The 22,124-nt window shown below is 38.2% G+C and overlaps 1 protein-coding gene across 1 annotated transcript; it reads right to left on the bottom strand.

Moving 5' to 3' along the window:
• Positions 1–2,905: 2,905 nt before the first annotated feature.
• Positions 2,906–10,969, bottom strand: LOC143623941 (eukaryotic translation initiation factor-like). The gene is made up of 5 exons (XM_077094726.1): positions 10,747–10,969; positions 9,876–10,044; positions 9,671–9,796; positions 3,237–3,302; positions 2,906–3,116 (listed from the first exon to the last, which is right to left on the bottom strand). The coding sequence occupies exons 1-5, from the start codon at positions 10,938–10,940 to the stop codon at positions 3,072–3,074; spliced, it is 600 nt and encodes a 199-aa protein (XP_076950841.1). The 5' UTR covers positions 10,941–10,969; the 3' UTR covers positions 2,906–3,071.
• Between the last annotated feature and the right edge of the window lie 11,155 nt (positions 10,970–22,124).

Below are 22,124 nucleotides of genomic sequence, written 5' to 3'. Positions count from 1 at the left end.
ATATCACCCATGCCTCTCTGATATATTTGGTATCAGAGCCACACCTCGTTTCCCGTTCTCCGTTACAAAAGGTTTGGATTATTATGTTATGTGATTGTCGACTTTGTGCGGATCTCTCACGTCAGAAAAACCAACCGGTAGTAAAGGTCTAAAAGAACGATTGATATTGTTTTGTCCAAGATCCTTGTTAGAAGTCTAAAAGAACCAGCAGTGAGTGGTAAGTCGAAAAAAAGGTCGCAGTTAAGTCTCGATTTTCGGTGTGAAGACTAAGCAGTGTTGAAGACAGTCTGATATCCAATCATGTCCGGATTACCTCCAAAATATAGTGGGTTCCCGTAAACCCGGTTCACTTTGTGGATGGGTTCACTCAATATTTTATATGTGGATTAACTCTAATAATTTATATATGTGCTCTATTAAGAATCTAAAACACAATGGGTTCTCGTAAACCCACAACTTCTATGCTAGGCATGCCCATGAGCTTGGACTCGACTCGTTTAATGTATGAGAGTTCGAGCTCAACTCATTTCAAACTTTATTTATAAAATTTGAAATTGGTTTATAAGTAATTGTTCGAGCTTAAGGCCCAGCTTATTTATTAACTTCTAATTGTTTTATAAATGTATACAATAATATTTTGTAACATGATATATAGTATATAGTTGTAATTTATGGAAAATACCAAAAAAAAAAAAAGAAAAAAGAAAAAAAAAACCAATCTACCTTTTGGGTTTGCTTACAAAAGTCCCTTCACATATTTTTGCATGTTAAAGTCTCTTGACTTGGTATTTTTAAACATAAAAGTGAAGTTACCTGTAATAGTCCGTTAATGACCCACAACTCATTTATTATAAAATAAATAAATAAAACACACAAACATTTTTTAATCCTATTTTCTCCTACCTCAATGCATCCACCACAATGAAACCACCATCACCATCATACTACCTCACCGATTTTCGGTCGACTGAACTCTTGTTGGGCTGAAGAACATGCCGGATTCTGGGTTATCTCCGATTAGATTATTAGATGTCAAATCATTATATAATAAATGAGTTTTGGGTCAATAACAGACTATTAGGCTATGTGTAGTGGAGAGCTACAAAATAGGGGCGTTTTGTGTCATGTGCCACATAATCAGCAAATGAGAGGTTTTTGTTTTAGGGGTGTAATGGTGTTATAGCCATATATATATATATGTATGTATCACACACATAAAAATAATAATAAAAGAAAAGGCACGAAGGGCGACAAATATTCCTCGCCCCCCCCCCCCCCCACACACATTTCGCCCCATTATAGCCGGGGGGGAGGGGGCTGTTCCTCAAAAAAATCGCCCCCATCGTCCACTACACATTGCCTTACAGACATCTTCACTTTTATGTTCAAAAATACTAAGTTAGGGGATTTTAAATGCAAAAATTAGTGAAAGGACTTTGGTGAGCGAACAAAAAAAGTATGTTGGGTTTTTTTGGTATTTGTCATTATTTTTATTATAATTTTATACATAGTAATTACTGTTGTGTACTATATTTAGTTATTAAACAGAGATATATAAGTATATAACCAGTAAAATCGTTTAGACTCACAAGCCTATTCGTGCTTGATAAGTAGGCTTGATCTAGACTCGTTTATTATATGAAATTAGTTTTAGGCTTGATTCAAGGCTTTAGCAAAATGATCTCACCTCACGAACAGCTTGTTTTGTTACGGCATCATTTTTACCTATTTCTAGGCTTCTAGCAAGCTTGTCATTTAATGTTTCCAAGACCACATAAGCTTATAAATTCCCCATGGTCGGCTACATATATAAGTATTTTGAAGAAAGTTATATAATGGATAAACATGGATATTGAGTTAAATATGTTTGTTATGATTGATAATGATATCTCAAATTATTATGGCTTATGTAACATCCTGATCTAGGGAAAGTAACACAAAGATTTTGAAGTTAATTACGTTATCCTTGTATGTTAAATGATGTTATTGTTATGCATAAAGAAGAATTATTAAAAGGCTCAGTAGGGTTGTAGAAAGTTGAGGGGCCAAAAATGCTAAAAACAAAAAGATGTAAGCCCATAGCTGTCATTTTGTGAAACTCTACCACACAGGCCGTTTTACAGCTATTTCGCACATAAAGTTGTTTCAATCTTTCGCTCACGCTTTAATCCCATTTGAGCCTTTGACGGGTCACCTTGCACTATAAATAAAGGACTTGGCTCTTCATTTGCTGCTCTCTCTCTCTCTCTAAAGAGAAATATAAAGAGATCGTGGAAACCCGTTATAAGATTCCAATGTTTTAATTCCCCTTTTTAAGTGAGAAACTCTCTTAGTTTACTTTGGTGGTGTGTGGGAGTATAGTGGGCATACTCGGTAATACGAGTGCATCTTAAAAGATACTCTCAATATACCAGGATCTCAGGACTATCGAAATCGTACCGGGAAAGACAAAGTAGACTTGGTTCTAGAACACAAACCTTTTCTTCCATCTATTGAACATGTATATAAAAGGCATATCGAGTTCAAGAACACACAGATTGTTAGTTTCAGTGGCATAGATAAATAGGTGAATCCACCACCAGCGATGGAAAAGTTCAATTATTTGATAAGTTTGTTAAAAGAAGAAAATAAAAATGTCTGTTTCCGCAAGACGTGTTTTAACTCTTTTCTAGTGTCACGCAAACGATTTATTTCAAAATGAGTTTTATTTCTTCTGGAAAAAGAAACATTACAGAACACTATGTAAAATGACAGCGGTTGACAATGTCATAACTTTACAAAATCACCATATGTGGTTATGTTAGATAACATGAAATAAAATAAAAGAAAGTTGGCATCCCAATCACCACTTGTAATATTCAAGCAACACTAGAACGAAATACAGTAGGGTTCAATGCATGTCCAAAATTTAAGAAATGCAAAATTTGGTTGTACATCAATGAAAAAAGTAAACTTCAAGCTTATGAAGAATGAAATGAAAACTCCTGAATATTACAGGCATAAGCAAGCAATAAACATATCACAACACACCCATAACTCTACTTGGTTTGCAAATTCTTTTAGTGAGTATTTCACACGCTATACCGACCTTTTGACGATCTTGTCTTTGAATCATCCTACATAACCACATTCAGCAACATCAGAGGAGATAATTTACACAAACAAACACACATGTTGCACAACAAAAATTTCTGAGACTAAACGAATCGAAATAGCTAAAAAGTAAAGAAGTTTACATGGAAGTTATAAGTGATCTTGTCAGTTACATCTATAATTTCCTTCCATTTTCTTCCAATGCTCATCTACATTCAGTCAAAAAAAAAATATGGTGTTATAATAATATTACTAATCAAACATACAAACAATATAAAAAATTAAGTAGTTGCAAGAATATAAAAGTTCATGTTGGCGCATAATGTCAGTAGTTCATAGTCTAGTGTCTGTAATCGAGTCTGTAATGATTAATTATGTTTTATATGTCTAAAGCGAAGTTACTAACAAGTTCGCTGTTTAGGCGAACTTGTTAGTCAAGCGAAGTTATGGACAACTTCGCCTAAACATGCCAGGCGAAGTTGTCGTGTATTTATATAGGTTACGGCTTAGCTTAGAAAAAGAGTTGGTGTGATCATTATCGAAGTTACGAGAGCTGTAACGTGAGGACGAGAGTTCGTGTCTGTAATAGTGATATTGTATCACGTGTTTTGGTTATAATATAACGTGTTTGTTTACCGTATCGTATTTGATCTATTCGTGTCTTCAAAGCTCGTAACGACCTACGCAGGGATTCCGCACCTACGTAGATCGAGATATCTCGTGTTGATCCATCCAGGGAACCTACAATTGGTATAGGCAGAAAAGCGATTACCCAGTCATACACGAGCCCGTAAGTGTTCTGATTCCCGTAAAGATAGTGTGTGAAGAAACTGCAGTGATCCAGATTCGGGACTTGCAGTTGTTTACTACTCTGAAGTCTATGTAAATGTTTATTCGAAAAAAAAAAAAAAAAAAAAAAAAAAAACCTTATGAGCTATTGAAACATTCTAGAGCTGACAATGTCACGACTTCTCAATCATGATGTAAGAAAGAGAACGGGAAGCAGATGAAGAGTACTTACAAACTTAATCAGACACTATGGGTCGAAGTCAATTCGGGGTGACTTGGGGAAAGCCAAATACGCTTTGAGAATAGATAGGAGGCATCATAATCTCTGAGTTGTTGCCCACTTAATTTTTGAGCTTAATTGAACTTAACTCGTATCACAGAAACGATGAAAACCATCTTAAGTTATTTACCTGCTTACAACCTGTTTCTTTATGTCATAATACAGCTAAACACGGATCTATGTGACAGTCACGTAGTTAGTATGATTCCTATTCGGATCTTTTCTAAAACGTAGTAGTCCCTGTCGAGACTGAAATTTGATCCCTTGTACTTTAATTTTTAAAAGTTTTTCGTACTTAGGTAGTTTTTGATTTTATAACTGGTTACTTGGACTTGATCGTGTCATTTAATTCTTTAAGAAAGTTTTAAAACTTAATTGCAAATTGTTCTAATTATAGAGATTGATTTTGTAAAATTTGATATATCGGCGAACTTGTGAATAACTTCGCCCTAGGCGAAGTTATCCACAACTTCGCCTGTATAAATCCGCTCCTATATTAAGGAATTTTTAAGGTCAACAGTTTCATAATTTTCAAAACCAGCGAACTTATACTCCGACACTTTAGCGAAGTTATCGATCTAAATCATCTGTTATTTTTTTACCTCGATTCAAATCAGATTAAAGGTGTGTAGGGTTTAGATTATCATATGATCAATGTTTTTGAGGTTGATCATCGGTCGTTTCGACTCGATTATCGACCTCGTCTTTCGACACCTTAAACACCCGATTTCAAACTTGATATTACGTGATAGTAATTTGCTATGAACGTCTAGACCATCATAAAATCGAGTTTTACGGAGTCCACAATCGTTAAATTCACCAACTGCACGTCGTTTCGTAAACCTAACAGTCGCCGTTTCAGATTCAGGCGAACTTAAGGATTAGGCGAAGTTATCCGCAACTTCGCCTGAGGTTTAACTTCGCCTGAGGCGATGTTGTGGTGAGGCGAAGTTATCATTAACTTCGCCTGGACCTTTTTACTTATTAGTTATTAGACGAACTTAAAGATGAAGCGAAGTTGTTCCCAACTTCGCCTCACCTTTAACTTCGCCTATACAGTTTTATCACAACTTCGCTCATGGTAACAAGCGAACTTGTGTTATGCCTTAACGTGTATCTAACTTGGTTCGTTTGTTGCAGATATGGCTGCTGTTGCTGGTGCTGGAGGTGCTGGTGGCGATGACGGGGGAGATAACCAGAGACAATTCTTCCCTGGGCATAATATGTATATTACGTTAGACCCAGATGCGAGTGGTGTGGAGGATTACCGCGAAATCATCACTTTCCTCCTTCGCTCGCGGATATTCCACGCGATCACAACTACTCTGCCGATATCCTTACCCAATATTGAGGATTTTTGGCAGACGGTGGAATACGATTGCCGCGTTGAGCCCCCGGTTATGCGAGCAACCGTCAACAATCAAGAAGTTCAGTTCTCTTCTGAACAAATCCGGGCGGCTTTACGTTTCGGGAATGAGACCAGGGATGACCCGACGAACTTTGTGGCTCCTTTCCGATATGGAGCGTTTTTACTAATGGGCTATTCGGGCCCGTTGGGCGATACACAAAGAAGGAAGGGTTTCCTACTCGATCAGTGGCGCTTCCTCATGCACGTAATGATTGTCTGCATGTCAGGGAGGAAGGCGGGGTACTGACGGGATGGGTGCGACCATGCAGTCGGCGATGACTGCACTGACTTATAACAAACGTTATAGCTTCAGTCAGATGGTCTTCTATGAGATCGATAGACAAAGACGGGCAGTGGCGCGTGAGAGGTTCATTATGTATCCAAGATTCATCCAGATGATCTTGAACCATGTGGCTCCAAATCTACCTCAGCGCCGCCCGATCAGATACGTGGAGAGTGTGAACAAACGTATCTTCGCTCAGTGCAGGACATCGAGCGCGAGGAGAAAACCTGAGCTCCGTCCCAGGCATACTCCACTCTTTGGTTATTTAATCAACCCGGAGTATGTTCCTGCCAATGGGGACGAGTTCAGAGACCCTCAACCACAACAGGCAGGAGCACCTCAACATATACCTGCTGCGCCTGTTGTGTCACTAGAGGAGAACATAGACCTTGATGCAGAATTTGGTGGTCAAGGCTTCTTCGATATGGACCGAGTTGATCCTCAAGAAGATGTACAGGTCTCGGTAGCACAAGTTTCGAGGGTGGATGTTACTAGAGCAGTTACGACGGTGGCTGACTCAGATTTTGATGATGTAATGGATGAGGCAAGACGTATGATGGTAACACGAGAAAGAACGTATGGGAAGAGAAAGAGGACAGATGACGACAGTGAGTCAGAAGAAGAAAAAGACATTCATAAGTTGATCAGACGTTCAAGAAGGGACAGGACAGGTGCAGGTATGGGAGCAGGTGAGAGTTCAAGAGTCGTGTCTTTACCACTTCCAGCGTTTCGCTCCACCCGCACTGTCAGGTATGTCAATTGTCCCTACACCATTACAGGTTACAAGTTCAAGCGCCACGGATGTACCCGTGGTGGCTACATCACCATCTGTTGGCCTCCCATCTATCACTACTTTCCAGCTGACGACTCCGGAGATTGTGTCTTTACCACCTCCAACTCTTACTCCTTCAGAGGTGGTTGCACAATTTGTTGAGTCGACAGTCGTTGCAACTGCAGGGTTATCAGGTATGATACCACCTGCGGTTACGCCTGCTTCTGATGTCCCGGTTTCATTCGAAATCCCTCCTCAGTATACCCAAGACATATCTCACATGAGGTTCGATTTAGATGCAACCCTATTAGACTCGGAAAGAATAGCTGCATTAGAGCGGGTCGTGGCAGAGCAATCTAGGATAAATCTTATCCAGACCCAGGCTATTCAGCGCCTAGTAGCAGAAAATCAACTACAGTCGTCCCTCCTGGTTGAACATGGAAAAATTGTAGATGCTATGAAGGAGTTCTTGGCATCTCAGGGGGAGACGAGCTGTAAAGGCGACGAGCTCAGGACAAAGAAGAAGAATGACAGAGACGATGATCCCAATGCATCGAAAGGTGCAGGTGGTGAGTTGCCAAGAACTACTCAAGCTCTTGGGACTTCCACAGCTCAGGGGGAGTCTGCAGGTGCAGTTGGCGGTTCTGGTGGTGATGGTAGATGACGAGGAGATGGGAGATGATGTGATCGATGCCTTGAAGGAATTAGATGATGATATGTTAGATGATGAGTTTATGTGTGAAGATGATGTTCTACCAGTCGAAGAGATTGAAAAGATTGGTGCAGAAATTGTGATAGAAGATGATGTTGAAGAAGGTGAAATAGTTGAGGAGAATGTTGAACACGAGATCCCTGAAGTTGAAAAGTCAGATGTATGTCAAGATACAGTAGATGATGATACAGAATGGGAGGAGCAGCCTAGATGGAAGGAAGGCTATGCTCATTGGTTTATCAAAACTAAGAAGCCTGCTGTTCCAACCATGTTCAAGAAAAGTTATAATATCAAAGGCTATGCTGAATCAAAGAAAGGCATTATCTGTTGGCTATATGATGAACAGTTAAAAGTGTTCGTGGTGAAAAGATATGATGGGATCCAATACTTTAAGAGGACGTTGAGATCTCTCAATACATTGCCTGAATGTGAGGTGAAGGATTTGACTAGATTGGGGTTGATTAATAGAAGCGACAACAACATGGCCAGAGTTATTGGGAAGATCGTGTGGAAAGAAAGTATTAAAGAAAAGAAGTTTGAGTTATTAAAGCCACGGAAGGGAAAGCTAGTGGAAGATAAGGAAAGAGGAATGAGAGCAGATGGCAAGCCATGGATGGTAATGAAGTACAAACCGATTCGATGCATGAAAGAGGTTCCAATGAAGACTATGCCTCAAGATGTGTTGAAAGATCTTAAATGGTGGTATGTTGATTGCCAGACTGCTGAAGCCGTGATGGAAGACGAAGACGAACAAGAAGTGCTAAGAGTGTATGATCCGATGCATCTTGTTAATTTATCGAAAGCTGATCTGCAGGTGTTAAATGAAAAGAAGATATTTTATATTCCTGCTTGGAAAGACGAAGCGAAGAAATATCAGCGAGTAGTCACGGTATTCGTGAGAGAAGGAGTACATGCATGAAGACCAAGAGATTGAAGATTACAAGACACGTGCTTGAAGATCAAGACATGAAGCTGCTGCCAAGGGGGAGTCTGTTGGTGCATAATGTCAGTAGTTCATAGTCTAGTGTCTGTAATCGAGTCTGTAATGATTAATTATGTTTTATATGTCTAAAGCGAAGTTACTAACAAGTTCGCTGTTTAGGCGAACTTGTTAGTCAAGCGAAGTTATGGACAACTTCGCCTGAACATGCCAGGCGAAGTTGTCGTGTATTTATATAGGTTACGGCTTAGCTTAGAAAAAGAGTTGGCGTGATCATTATCGAAGTTACGAGAGCTGTAGCGTGAGGACGAGAGTTCGTGTCTGTAATAGTGATATTGTATCACGTGTTTTGGTTATAATATAACGTGTTTGTTTATCGTATCGTGTTTGATCTATTCGTGTCTTCTACGCTCGTAACGACCTACGCAGGGATTCCGCGCCTACGTAGATCGAGATATCTCGTGTTGATCCATCCAGGGAACCTACAGTTCATCAAAACAAAGATGGGATGAATAATATAACACTCATTTGACATCATGTCATAACAATAAAGATTTTTTTTTCAAATACATATATATGTCACCTAGTCTGATAAGTTATATCAATTAAGTATTTTGTATAATATCAAATACAAATACCAAAAAGAACCAATATACATTCTGTTTTATGCTCGCCAAAGTCACTTAACAAATTTTGGCACATAGAAAACCAGCTTCCTGTTTTTTCTCGTTAATGTCACTTGACAATGTTAAATTTGAAATGAAAAAACTAGCACACCTTTTTTTTGTTTTTATCATAAGAGTCCCTTAACAAGTTAAAATTGAAAGAAAAGAAAAACCCATAGTTTTAATTGGATGAAATAATGAAAACATTATATGACAAATTACATTATAATAGCGATAAAAATCATTTATTTATAACTTTTTAACAATTTTGAATTTATACAATCCATTTTATGTGTCTTAGATTTTTATTTTATTCTGATTACTCATTCACATTTATTTTTCATTTTATAATAAAGATATTATTTTGTTATTATTAACTTATTAAATTAAGAGGTAAAGACGAAAACACAAACATTGAACAAACTTTGCCTTGCTACGTGGTCCAACTTAAAACATTAATTCATATCACTTCTTCCCTCACATGATAATTGTAAGTAAAAAAAGAGTTCACTACTTTACCAGATTTTACATGTGGAGAAACTTTAAGGTGTAAAAATTAATTAAAGAGACTTTAATAAAAGAAAATAGAAAGTTGATTTTTTATATGTGCAAATATTACTAAGGGACTTTTATAAGAAACTACAGAAAGTAGTGGCTTTTTTATGGTATATTTCCTATAATCAATTATAAATGTACAAATCAGTGATACCAATGAATATAGATGATACCTGAGCAGCTTCGTTAGCTGCATTCTTAGTCCATAAAGAAAGTTTATCCCGCCTTTGACGAACACTAGCAACCACACCACATATTTCATCAGCGTCATCAAATTGCTCACCGATTAAAGCCATCAACTACAAACAAGATAACACTTTAAGCCACAAAAAAAACCTCAACACAATAAAAGAAAAAAATAATTAACAAAATACACACTGTTTCAAGCCACATAGTTTCAAGACCGATCTTTCTGCTACTAGTAACTGCCCACTTGCCTCCGTTAGCACACTGCGGATCTTCCCATTTAGGCTCAATTCCAGCTTTGAACATATGAAAATCAGCATTTCCTGGTAGCTTGCTAGGTTTGAATACGTGATCATACAAACTGCAAAAAGCCCCAGATTATACAATCAATGTTTTGATTTATAAAACAACAAATATTCAAATGACGCGTTATCTGTAGCGGTACAAGCAATCAGAGCCTCAGCAACTCATGAGCTACTCGAGATCATATCAATAAAAAAGCTGGAAACGAGCCAAGCCTTATCAAGGTGAGCAGAGCTTGAGTCTCAAATACAGCTCATTTAGCTATAGATCCCGAGCTCGAGAATTTTGTGTTACTGTGTTTTTAAGTTACAACTCTTTTGAATTTCTATGTATTAATTTCAAACTGCACATCCGAGCTCGAGCCAAATTTTGGCTAGTTGAAGGTACTGTACACGAGCTTAGGTTCGTTTAATATTTTTCTAAAACTATAAAAAAGAATAAAAAAAAAATCTAAAGTAATAAATAATGAATAAGGCAAGCCCAAGCTTATAAAAATGAGTCACGAGCTGGGGCTCGGCTGGTCTGATTATCTGTTATGGTTTATGCGTCCTTGATTTATAAATTGGTGAATTATATATCATACAATCAGAATAGAATAATCGGTTAATCAAACACATCCAATTTACTAACAGCTATGTAACGGGTACCAAATCTAGATTAAAAAACACAGATCGAACAGCACATCGAACAAGAGACCTAATTAACAGACAAACATCAAATTATTAGAAAGTAAAAAAAATAATAAAAATTAGGGTTTTACCACCAAAACTCTTCAACGGTGTCAAAAGTGTAAACATCGCGAAGATTATTACCCCAAGCGGCCCCTTGTTTAGGTTTGGATTGATTATCGAACCAAAACGTCCACTTCTTATCCAACCTATGCGGTTGAGGTTGAGGTTGAGGTTGCTCCGCCGCTGCTCCGCTTACTTCCACCACTGCGCCGTCACTCGCCATTATATTATTTCCAGTTTTCTTTTCTCTCTTTTCTTTCTCTGTTTCTCTATTTGCCCTTTTACAAAGCCAATTTCAGATAACGGGCTGTCTGTCATATTATTATTATTATTATTATTATTATTATTATTATATGCGGCCCAAATAGTGGCCCATGGCCCGGGCTTCTTTATTTTCACCATAAAACCCGCTTCCGGAACCCGACCCAATCTACTTGACCCAGAGGTGCACGGTCTAACCGGTTTATAATCGTTTCTCTAACCGGTTACTAATAGGTCCATCTCTAACGGATTACTGACCGGAAAAAACCACCGGTTAGTAACCGGTTTATATTATTGATATCAAAACCGGTTAACCGATTTTTTAAATTATTTTATTAAAATCGGTTTTTATCCAGTTAGTACCCGAACCGGTTAACAGATTTTTTATCATTATTTTATCGAAACCGGTTAGTACCCGACCAGATTAACCGGTCTAACCGATTATTTCCAGCCAAATTATTAACTGGTTAGAAAATTAATCGGCTATCGGTTAACCAGAATGTGCACCTCTCCTTGACCCGGACCTGGTTCTATATGGCCCGAGGGTACAAACCAGATTTTAGGTTTTCCCTGGAACCGTACCCAGACACGTCGGACCCGATTCTGCCTCTACCCGGTGATGTGTGACAAACGTATATAATATTAATAACCAAGTTTTACCGAATTCACTTAAAAAAACACACAATCGGCAAGTGTACCGGTCGCAATGTAGCTAGCAAGTAAGAACGGATATCGAACCTAGGACACTATGGGTAAGCTCTAATTATTAAACCTAAAAGATTACTAACCTAGACTTTCTTTTGATTTTTAGAATTCTTTTTATATTACTTAAACTAATAATGCTTAACTAATTAAAAATTAAACTAAAAATAAAACTTTATAAAAATTGGGTATTAAAACAAATATGAGAAACGACTACCTAGGTAATGGAATCCTACTAGTTAAACTTAATAGCTAACGAACTTGACTTGGTTGAAAAACAATATCTTAAAAAAAATACGACACTAAAGACCACTAAAATACGCTAGATCACCTCCCGGACTCACCAACGACACCCTAGAACTCTAATGACATATGAAGCTCAATTGTTAAAGGGTTGGATCACCTCCCAGTCTCACCTTACCTAATAATATTATGGTACCCCACAACCCAAATCACCTCCCGGTCTCTTCGGATACAATATATATTAATATAAAGGGGGTATTTTTAATTAACTTGAACACAACTTGTATCACAATAATCTTAGAGACCTAGGACAACCCACTCCCGTGCAATTATTACCCAAACCCGCAAAAGACAAAGATGACACAACACTAAATTGCCTCCCGACCTCTCTAGTGAAAGAACAATAAAATCTAATAAACTTTTATAAAATATCCCTACGGTTATTTCGACCATAAACCGCAAACAAGTTGAAAACACAAAGTAAACAACCTAATCAAGCATCTAACAATCACCAAAAAACTATTAAACACAAGTGGAATAAATATTAAAGCAATAAACTACATTTAATTACTCAACTATATTATGACCAAACGAATTAAAAACTTTACCATAATATTAAATCAACCAAAGTCAATAGTAGTTAGTCAAACTATTAATATAACATAGTGTTCAACCAAAACCTAGGTAGTATAAAAGTTTAGCCACTCATAATAAAGTATGAAACAAAAATAATATATGAGTTCATAAAAAAATATATAAAGGAGTTTGACTAAATAATTAAATGAATGATTGATGAATTCTTGGACTTACTAATCCTCTGTTCCGAGTAATTGTCGTGACACCTGCTTTCTTCTTATTGTGAATTGTTCCCAACAACCACCACCACCATCTTTTGCTCTTTTGAATTCACGTTGAATTCCTCCACCAAAAGCATAAAACCAATATTATTCCCTTTTTGTTTCTTTGTCTACAGCGCCTTCTGATTTTGCACCCCGAGCCGTCCACACAAGTTTTTATTATATATATATTTTTATGACTTTTCTTTTTATAATAACAATAATAATCCATCTTGTAGGATTTTCTTTATTTCTTTTGATCCTCTCGTAAGCCCAGCCCATATGTCTTGTAAAACTTTAAGTCCAAGACTTCGACACCTACAATGCATTCACATAATCATTTATTTAATTTTAAACTCGTTGCCTTATGAAACCTTTAAACTTTAAATATGAGATAATTGAGAGTAATATTAAATAAAAACAAAGTCAAAAGCTATTTAAAATGTAGGAAACATTTATAATATTTATATATAGTTTAGGCCATATCAAATATCCCCACACTTAAATCTTTTTCGTCCCCGAAAAATATATATTTGCAATGGAATCAGAATTCAAGACTAGTTTTCAAAACATATAGGTTATCTTTTAAGCACAGATAAACGTAAAAACCGCGATTGCCGATATTGTTGTCCACTTAAACCCAGCCACCAGCCTATCAAGCCCTCAATTGCATTAAGCGCTTTAAGTTCAAAAACCACGGCTACACCTACCCCATCTCAGACAAAGAGAGCTAGAAAAACTAGAGTCATAGCAAACTGGTTTGACAAATCACCATAAGCCAAGGACTTGTTGATGGTACTAATTAGATGCACTCGGTGAAATTTTGATGGATGAATGGTCATGTGAAGGCCGTACGAGCTATTCCTAAATATTATTGGACTTTGTCCCATAAACCTAAAACTTTATTTATTGACTAAGAACCTTCGAGCCCCAATAGTGTATCCTCAGAGTCACTATCCCCATGGTAACACGTAAACTCTAAGTCCCGTCTAGTATGGGAACTGACGTTTTCTTTTGGTTAAAAAATAAATTTAAAAAAAAATTCTAAATTATAATGGAAAATGATAGAAAAATTTGAGATTGGTTTTTAAAACTACTATTATATATGAGATTAAATAAAAGATAGCGCACTAAACTTGGGATGTGTCGGTAGGCCCAACTAGTTTTAATAGTACTCTTTAGCAGATTTCTTATATATAATAATTTTAAAAACGGTGAAACCGAATTTCGATGCTTAGGGAGGATTACCATAATCTGAAAACTTTGAGATGGTAAGACTTAGATGCACTCAAACCAGCACACACCACATGCCCATCTTTTTACGAGCTTAGAAATAGTTATATATTTTAGGGTGATATAAAAGATTGAAAAAAAAAATGATAAAAAAAGAAAAGAAAAAAAAAGATTGAAAAAAAGTATGTTTTGAAAGTTTGTTATGAAAGTTATGTATTGTATCATCAAAAGTTGTTCAAGAAAAGAAAAATGCTTGTAAAGAAAGTTATGTATTGTAAAATGCCAAAGGAGCATTCTTTAAAGTTAGAAAAAGAGACCGGGAGGTGATTTGGGTTGTGGGGTACCATAATATTATTAGGTAAGGTGAGACTGGGAGGTGATCCAACCCTTTAACAATTGAGCTTCACATGTCATTAGAGTTCTAGGGTGTCGTTGGTGAGGCCGGGAGGCGATCTAGCGTATTTTAGTGGTCTTTAGTGTCATATTTTTTTTAAGATATTGTTTTTCAACCAAGTCAAGTTCGTTAGCTATTAAGTTTAACTAGTAGGATTCCATTACCTAGGTAGTCGTTTCTCATATTTGTTTTAAAACCCAATTTTTATAAAGTTTTATTTTTAATTTAATTTTTAATTAGTTAAGCATTATTAGTTTAAGTAATATAAAAAGAATTCTAAAAATCAAAAGAAAGTCTAGGTTAGTAATCTTTTAGGTTTAATAACTAGAGCTTACCCATAGTGTCCTAGGTTCGATATCCGTTCTTACTTGCTAGCTACATTGCGACCGGTACACTTGCCGATTGTGTGTTTTTTTTAAGTGAATTCGGTAAAACTTGGTTATTAATATTATATACGTTTGTCACACATCACCCGGTTAAAAGTCAGACCCTAATTGGCCAAAACCCGATAAAACCTCGGCAAACCCGGTCAAAAACACGATCATACTCGAAGCCGGTTTCTACATGACCTGGTTCTTGAAAACCCTTGATTTATCCACCTATAAACATGAATATATATATATATATATATATATATATATATATATATATTATAAAATATTTGATAGGGTTATAGAACAAGAAACTAATAGAGACAAAGTAGAAAAACCGATTTCTGAATAATTCATAAAACAATCGGCTGCTAGGTTATATCATCAATCACAAACTTATTCAAAGTTACATAGACACCCCAACAATAAAAAGAAAAGGCATGCTGGTCCTTGACTCATGCAAATAAAACAAAATAGCAAAAGATACGAAAGTAAACCCTCTGTTCGTATCAATACTCCCTCTTTAACTCACTTCTTGTCCTCAAGAAGTAAGCTCGCCAAAGTCGGGAAAACGCAGCTTCAATTCATCAAGAAACTCCCACGTGGCATCTTGCACTGCTTGTCCCTTCCAATGCACCAATACTTTCATCGCCGCCCTGTTACCACGTTTGATTAATTTCCTTTCCAACACCTCATGTGGCTGCAAATGGAACCGAGCATCTGCGGGAAGTGGAACTATCATGGTCGGCGGCCCGCCGGCATCTTTCAGTAATGAAACATGGAAAACCGGTTGGATCTGAGCATCGTTCGGCAAATCCAACCGGTAAGCAACATTTCCCACCTTTTCCACAATAAGAAAGGGACCAAAATACTTAGGAGTTAACTTGGAGTGCTTGTGAACCCGTAAGGAATTCTGCATATACGGTTGTAGCTTAAGGTAAACCCACATGCCTGCTTCAAATACCCTCTCAGTGCGGTGCTTATCCGCTTGTTGCTTCATACGGTTCTGAGCTTTAAGGAGTGATTGTTTCAGTACCTTCACCGCTGCCTCTCGATCTTGCATCATATCATCAACTTCCTTATCAGTAGTTCCCTTGGGAATATAGGGTATATGGAGAGGTGGACGGTACCCGTATAAAGCCTCAAAAGGCGATTTACCCAGTGACGAATGAAAAGTAGTGTTGTACCACCATTCCGCCAACGAAACCCATTTCACCCATGTGTGGGGACGCTCCATTACCATACATCTCAAGTAACCTTCTAAACACATGTTAACCACTTCTGTTTGACCATCGGTCTGCGGGTGGTATGCCGTGGACAACTTGGCGGATACTCCTTGGAGCTTCAGAAATTCCGTCCAAAACGAAATTAAAAAAATAGGGTCTCGATCTGAAATTATAGAATTAGGACAACCATGCAATTTATAAATATTATCAATAAACACCTGGGCTACATCCTTGGCCGAGAATGGATGACCCAATGTCATAAAGTGACCATATTTGGTGAGTCGATCGACCACCACAAATATGGTATCCTTTCCTTTCACCTTCGGTAACCCACCAATGAAATCCATAGAAATATCGGTGAAAATAGTGTCGGGTATGGGTAATGGTTGCAACAACCCCGATGAAGACACGTTCTCATGCTTAGTCCGCATACACACATCACAACTCCGTACCATCTGGCGCACCCCCTTTTAAATGCCTTTCCATAAAAATAACCCTTTCACTCGTTGTACTGTTTCTCGAACCCTGGAGTGGCCGTCCATCGGTGAGTCATGACAGATCTTAATTATTTCAGCCCGTAGTTGTGTGTCACCCCCTACTACCATTCTGTTATCTTTAGTCAACCACTTACCATTCCATGCAAATCTTGGTAAGTTCACACCTGCTTTCACTTTATGAATAATAGATTGAGCTTCGATGTCATTACTTTGACTATCCATCACCCTTTGCAATAATAATGGTTCAATTTTTGATATAGCAGTAGTAAAAAGTGTGGCTCCTTGGACTCTATATAGCGCGTCAGCTACAACATTCTCTCTACCCTTTTTGTATTCGATGCAATAATTATACCCCATGAGTTTCGCGAGCCATTTGTGTTGTAATGGAGTCGTCACCTTTTGTGTCAAAAGGTGTTTGAGGCTCCTTAGATCGGTACGAATCATGAACGGGCCGGTGATAAGGTAATAATGCCATTGTTTAACCGCAATCATGATGGCGAGTAACTCCTTTTCGTATACCGAAAATGCTTTTTGTTTCGGAGTAAGAGCTTTACTTAGGAAAGAAATCGGGTGACGATCTTGCATGAGAACCGCCCCTAGACCACCCGCCGAAGCATTGGTTTCGACTATAAACTGTTTGGTGGGATCGGGCAAGGATAAAACCGTTGCCGAGGATAAAGCTCCCTTAAGCTGATCGAACGCGTTTTGTGCGTCCTCCCCCCATCGAAAACCATCTTTTTTTAACAACTCGGTGAGTGGTTTAGCAATGATACCGAAGGACCGTATGAATCGACGGTAATACCCGGCTAACCCCAAAAAGCCCCGGAGCTGTTTAAGTGTTTTCGGTATAGGCCATTGTTGAACTGCCTCAATTTTAGTCGGGTCCGTCTTCACTCCCTCCCCAGAAATAATATGACCCAGATACTCGACCGCGCGTCCTCCGAACACACATTTAGACTCCTTAGCAAACAATCTGTTTTCTTTCATTACAGATAGGACCTGCCTCAAGTGTTTCATATGTTGCTCTTCATTCCGGCTATACACCAATATGTCATCAAAAAACACTAGAACCCCCTTTCGTAGCATTGGCCGAAAAACGTGATTCATTAGAGCTTGGAAAGTGGCTGGTGCGTTTGTAAGGCCAAACGGCATGACAAGAAATTCGTAATGACCCTCGTGAGTTCGGAACGCCGTTTTATGGACGTCTTCAGGTACCATTCGAACTTGGTGGTACCCGGAGCGCAAATCCAATTTCGAAAAAAACGTGGCTCCGGAAAGCTCATCTAACAGTTCTTCGATTAAGGGAATAGGAAATTTATCTTTGATTGTGGCCTCGTTCAACCGCCGGTAGTCCATACACATCCGCCACTGCCCGTCTTTTTTCTTAACCAACACGACCAGCGCCGCAAAGGAGCTCTGACTATTACGTATTATTCCGGCATCCAATAATTCGCGAGTCGTTTTCTCTATTACATCCTTCTGCACAGCTGGGTATCTATAGGGCCTTTGACTAATGGGTTCGGTTCCCTCCATAAGCATAATCCGGTGGTCGCCTTGTGGGGGGCAGCCCGTTCGGCATCTGAAACACCTCGGGAAACAAACGAATCACTTCCCTCCACTGAAGGTCCTCTTTTTTTTTATTTTTGTCACACACTATTTTGGATTGGTATGCGGGCTCCGAGCTTGCTAATTGGAGGCTGAACAATTGTAGTGACCCATCCTTAGCATGCTTATGCACTAACCCATCCATTTTTTCCATCGAACAAACTGCCAGCTTATTATTTTGGAGTCCTTTCAATTCATAATTTTTACCATCCACTACAAACTGCATAGTCATCTTATGAAAATTCCAAAGGATATCGTGTAATGGAAGGAGCCACTGCACGCCAAGTATCATGTCATAATTATCCAAGGAGAGAAGTAATACCTCGGAAGTGAACCAATGACCTTGCATGTTCCATTGAAAGTCGGGACACATTTGGGTGCCACTGAGTTTCTTACCATCTGCTACACTAACGCTAATGGGTGGAATGTCCCTTACTTTGCATTGAAACTTTTTAGCCAACTTGAGGTCGATAAAATTATGGGTCGATCCCGAATCGATAAGGATGTGAAGTTGGCGAGTACCCATCGAGCCTTGAACTCGCATAGTAGAGTAAGAAGGAAGGCCCGTCAATGCATGAATGGAGATATGGTGTTCTTTTTCTTCTTCTTCTTCTTCGGTTATCGTTTCATCTACCATTATTTCATCCTCATCCTCTACCTCGATGATGTACACCTGGTTCCTATTTCGGGCGCATTTATGCCCCGGTACGAATTTTTCGGTACACCCAAAACACTCTCCTTTCGCCCGTTTTTGTTCCAACTCCTTACTTGTGAGTCGGCGTGCCCCTCCGGTTGGTCTAGAAGCCATCGAGGTTAGCCTATTAGGAGTGGGTAAAATAGGTAATCCGGTTGCGTTTGTGGGTGGGTTAATCTTGACATCTGTACTGCCCCTTGCATTTGTCACATTCCCCTTCACTGTTTTGAGTTTCCCTTCCAATGTTTCAGTGTTAATCGTTTGGACCTTGTCCAATCCATAAGCTTCATGTAGAGTACACGGTTTAAACATCTTAACCGGTCCTCGTATTTCTTGCATAAGACCTTTTAGATAGAGACTAACAGCTTGTGTTTCACTAAGGTTTACCTTGTTCAGTAGTGAATCAAATGAGGAGTTGGAGACATGCAATGCTTCAATGGTGAGATCCTTTTGAGTGAGGGAAGCAATCTCTTCCAAGGGATCCTCAAACATGGCGTTGGAGAACCTGCTCGAAATAGCTCGAACATAATCATTCCATGGAACCTCTGCAACGGTAGCCCCACGAGTGCGCATAAAATACCGATGCCATTGTATAGCATCCCCTTCTAGGTGGACAACCGCACACCTAAGTTTTACCTCTTCCGGCGTTTCATCAAGTTCGAAAAATGCTCACAACGATAAACCCACGCCTCCACGTCTTCTCCAGAGAACTTGGGAAATTCCACCTTCCCGATCCGCATGGTTCTGGTACCCTTCGATTCTGCGTTGGCAAAAGAGAAGGACGAACCCGAGTTACCATCGTTTTTCAAGCCGCTGGTGGTCGATTTCTCCTTAACCACCTTGAGTATCTCTTCCTGTTGTTTCATTAGAGCTGCTAAGGACCCTTGGATATCCGAGATTGCTTTATCGTGCTCCTTGAGAGTTTTTTCAACATCCTGATTACGAGTGTTCGTCATGATAGTGAGAGGGATCCCGATCGGTGATCGGAACGGCTTTGATACCCTTGATAGGGTTATAGAACAAGAAACTAATAGAGATAAAAAAGAAAAACCGATTTCTGAATAATTCAGAAAACAATCGGCTGCTAAGTTATATCATCAATCACAAACTTATTCAATGTTATATAGACACCCCAACAATAAAAAGAAAAGGCATACTGGTCCTTGACTCGTGCAAATAAAACAAAATAGCAAAAGATACGAAAGTAAACCCTCTGTTCGTATCAATAATAAAAATTATGAATTTGAGTTGGAGGTAGTGAGGTACAAAGCCAAAGCCGGACACGAAAAACTTGAAACCCGGTGTTGAGGGTTTGGTTTCATACTCGATCTTACCCGTCGGTTAGGTATAGGGTATGAAATTTCAGTCATGAACCCGAACTGGATGATCTGCTTATTGGGCTATATATCTTTTGGTCCAATAAACCTTTTTTTCTCTTTCCTGTTGATTCTTTTTTCTTCCAAAATATAATCGTAATTTTGTTGATAATATTAGAATTCGGCATAATAGACTTGGGTATTTGCGAGTGAGTGAAAATCAGACATCATGGAAGGTGATGACCATTTAATAATCATGGCGAATAATCCTAACTGTTTGTTCTTTTTCATATTGAATATTATTGATACATGGGGTCCTTATAAGCTAACACTTATAATGGTTATTTTCTTATAATAGTTGATGATTATAAACAAACTACTTGGGCGCATCTCTTAAGTACTGAAAGCAATGCTTTTGTAGTACTTATTATATGATTCATTGAAATGGTATTGACTCATCTTAGCATATAGACATAAAGGAAGGCATAAAATCCAATTCTGTGTACCAGACTCGGACCCAATACTGCCCAACCCTAGGCTACGAACTAAGTTTCAGTTTCACCCACGAACTGTACCTAAACTCGGACCTGCCGAAACCGGTTTCACTCATACCCGGTCAAAACACGATCATACTGGGAACCTGTTCCTACCCAGTTCTTGACTCTTTTTTTACCATGTTGGAACCGATTCCTACCAATTTGTCTACTGCTAAACATGCATATACAAATTATAAAATAATAAAACTGATGAATTTAAGTTGGGGGTGGTGAGTACCAGACACGAAAAACCTGAAACTGGATATTGAGGGTTTGGTTTCATAATCCACCTTACTAGCCAGTTATGTATAGGGTATTAAAATTCAGTCTTGACCCCGAGCTGGATGATCTTCTTATTGGGTTATATCTTTTGGATACTAATAAACTTTTTTTTTGTTTTTATTTATTTATTTTTGTTCGAAAATCTAATTGTATTTTTGTTGATATTAATTATTTGAATTTGGCGTAAAAAAATTGGGTATTTGCAAGTGAGAGAAAACTAAAAATAATGGTGGGTGATGACCATCTCTTAATCTTGACGGATAATCCCGATGGTTTGCTCTTTTTCATACTGATCCATGGAGTCCTTATAAAGATAATACTTATGATGGGTACAAGTATTAACTACACAATCAAGTGCAGTACCGTCATAAGTGTTAATGCTACGCACTTGATTATAATGGACGTGATTTACTCTCATCATGATCTGCTCTCTTTTTAGTCTCTCCATATTTGTTAATTGTTTTCTTTTATGGTTTGATTTGCAACGTTATTTTATTTCTTTCCTTTATTTGCTGTTGGCCCTTCTTTATATTAAGGGGGAAGCCCAAACACCCCCTAAGGGTCTTTTACCAATGTAATATTAGACACACAGAAAGTATTGGAACATGTACTTTGAACCATGATAATGAAAGTTATCATGGCATCAGAGCGCGTTTAAGATCATATACCCAAAACAAAAAAAAAACCTAGTTTCATGGCAGGCGACGAAAATAAGAATGAAGGAGGCATTACTGATGATTAAAAGAAAAGAACCGTGTCTGGCGTTAAAGGAGCCACCATAGATTCCTATGCGTTTTGAAATTCGTTTACGGTTAAACGATTCCAAGGTCAGTCACAAAGTAAATATGTTCGAAAAGATAGTGTTAAACGCAGTGTTAGTGAACCACTTGACCATTGTGATTTTTTTTTGGCAAAAATGGTCATAAGAAGGATGGATGTTTTAAGTGCATCAGTTACCCGGAATGGTGGCCGGGCAAAAGAAAATCAAACAAACCGAGGGCTGCTTGTGTTGACAACATAACAAGCCCTATACCGGGATTAAATGATGAACAATATCGACATTTTATCAAGTTTTTTGGAAGCAAAGAACTTAGCACCAAAGAAGAAAGTGCACCGGTTGCTAACGTTTATTGTAACATTAATAAAGAAGGTAAATGGATCATTGACTCGGGTGCTACCGAGTATTTTACTTATGATTATTCCCTTCTTAA

The sequence above is a fragment of the Bidens hawaiensis genome, unplaced genomic scaffold (assembly GCF_021521415.1).
Source record: "Bidens hawaiensis isolate Kalapana, Puna unplaced genomic scaffold, B.hawaiensis_p1.1 tig00003649_1, whole genome shotgun sequence".
Lineage (NCBI taxonomy): Eukaryota > Viridiplantae > Streptophyta > Magnoliopsida > Asterales > Asteraceae > Bidens > Bidens hawaiensis.
The sequence above is the reverse complement of the archived record's forward strand: the minus strand, read 5'-3'. Positions and strand labels throughout refer to the sequence as shown.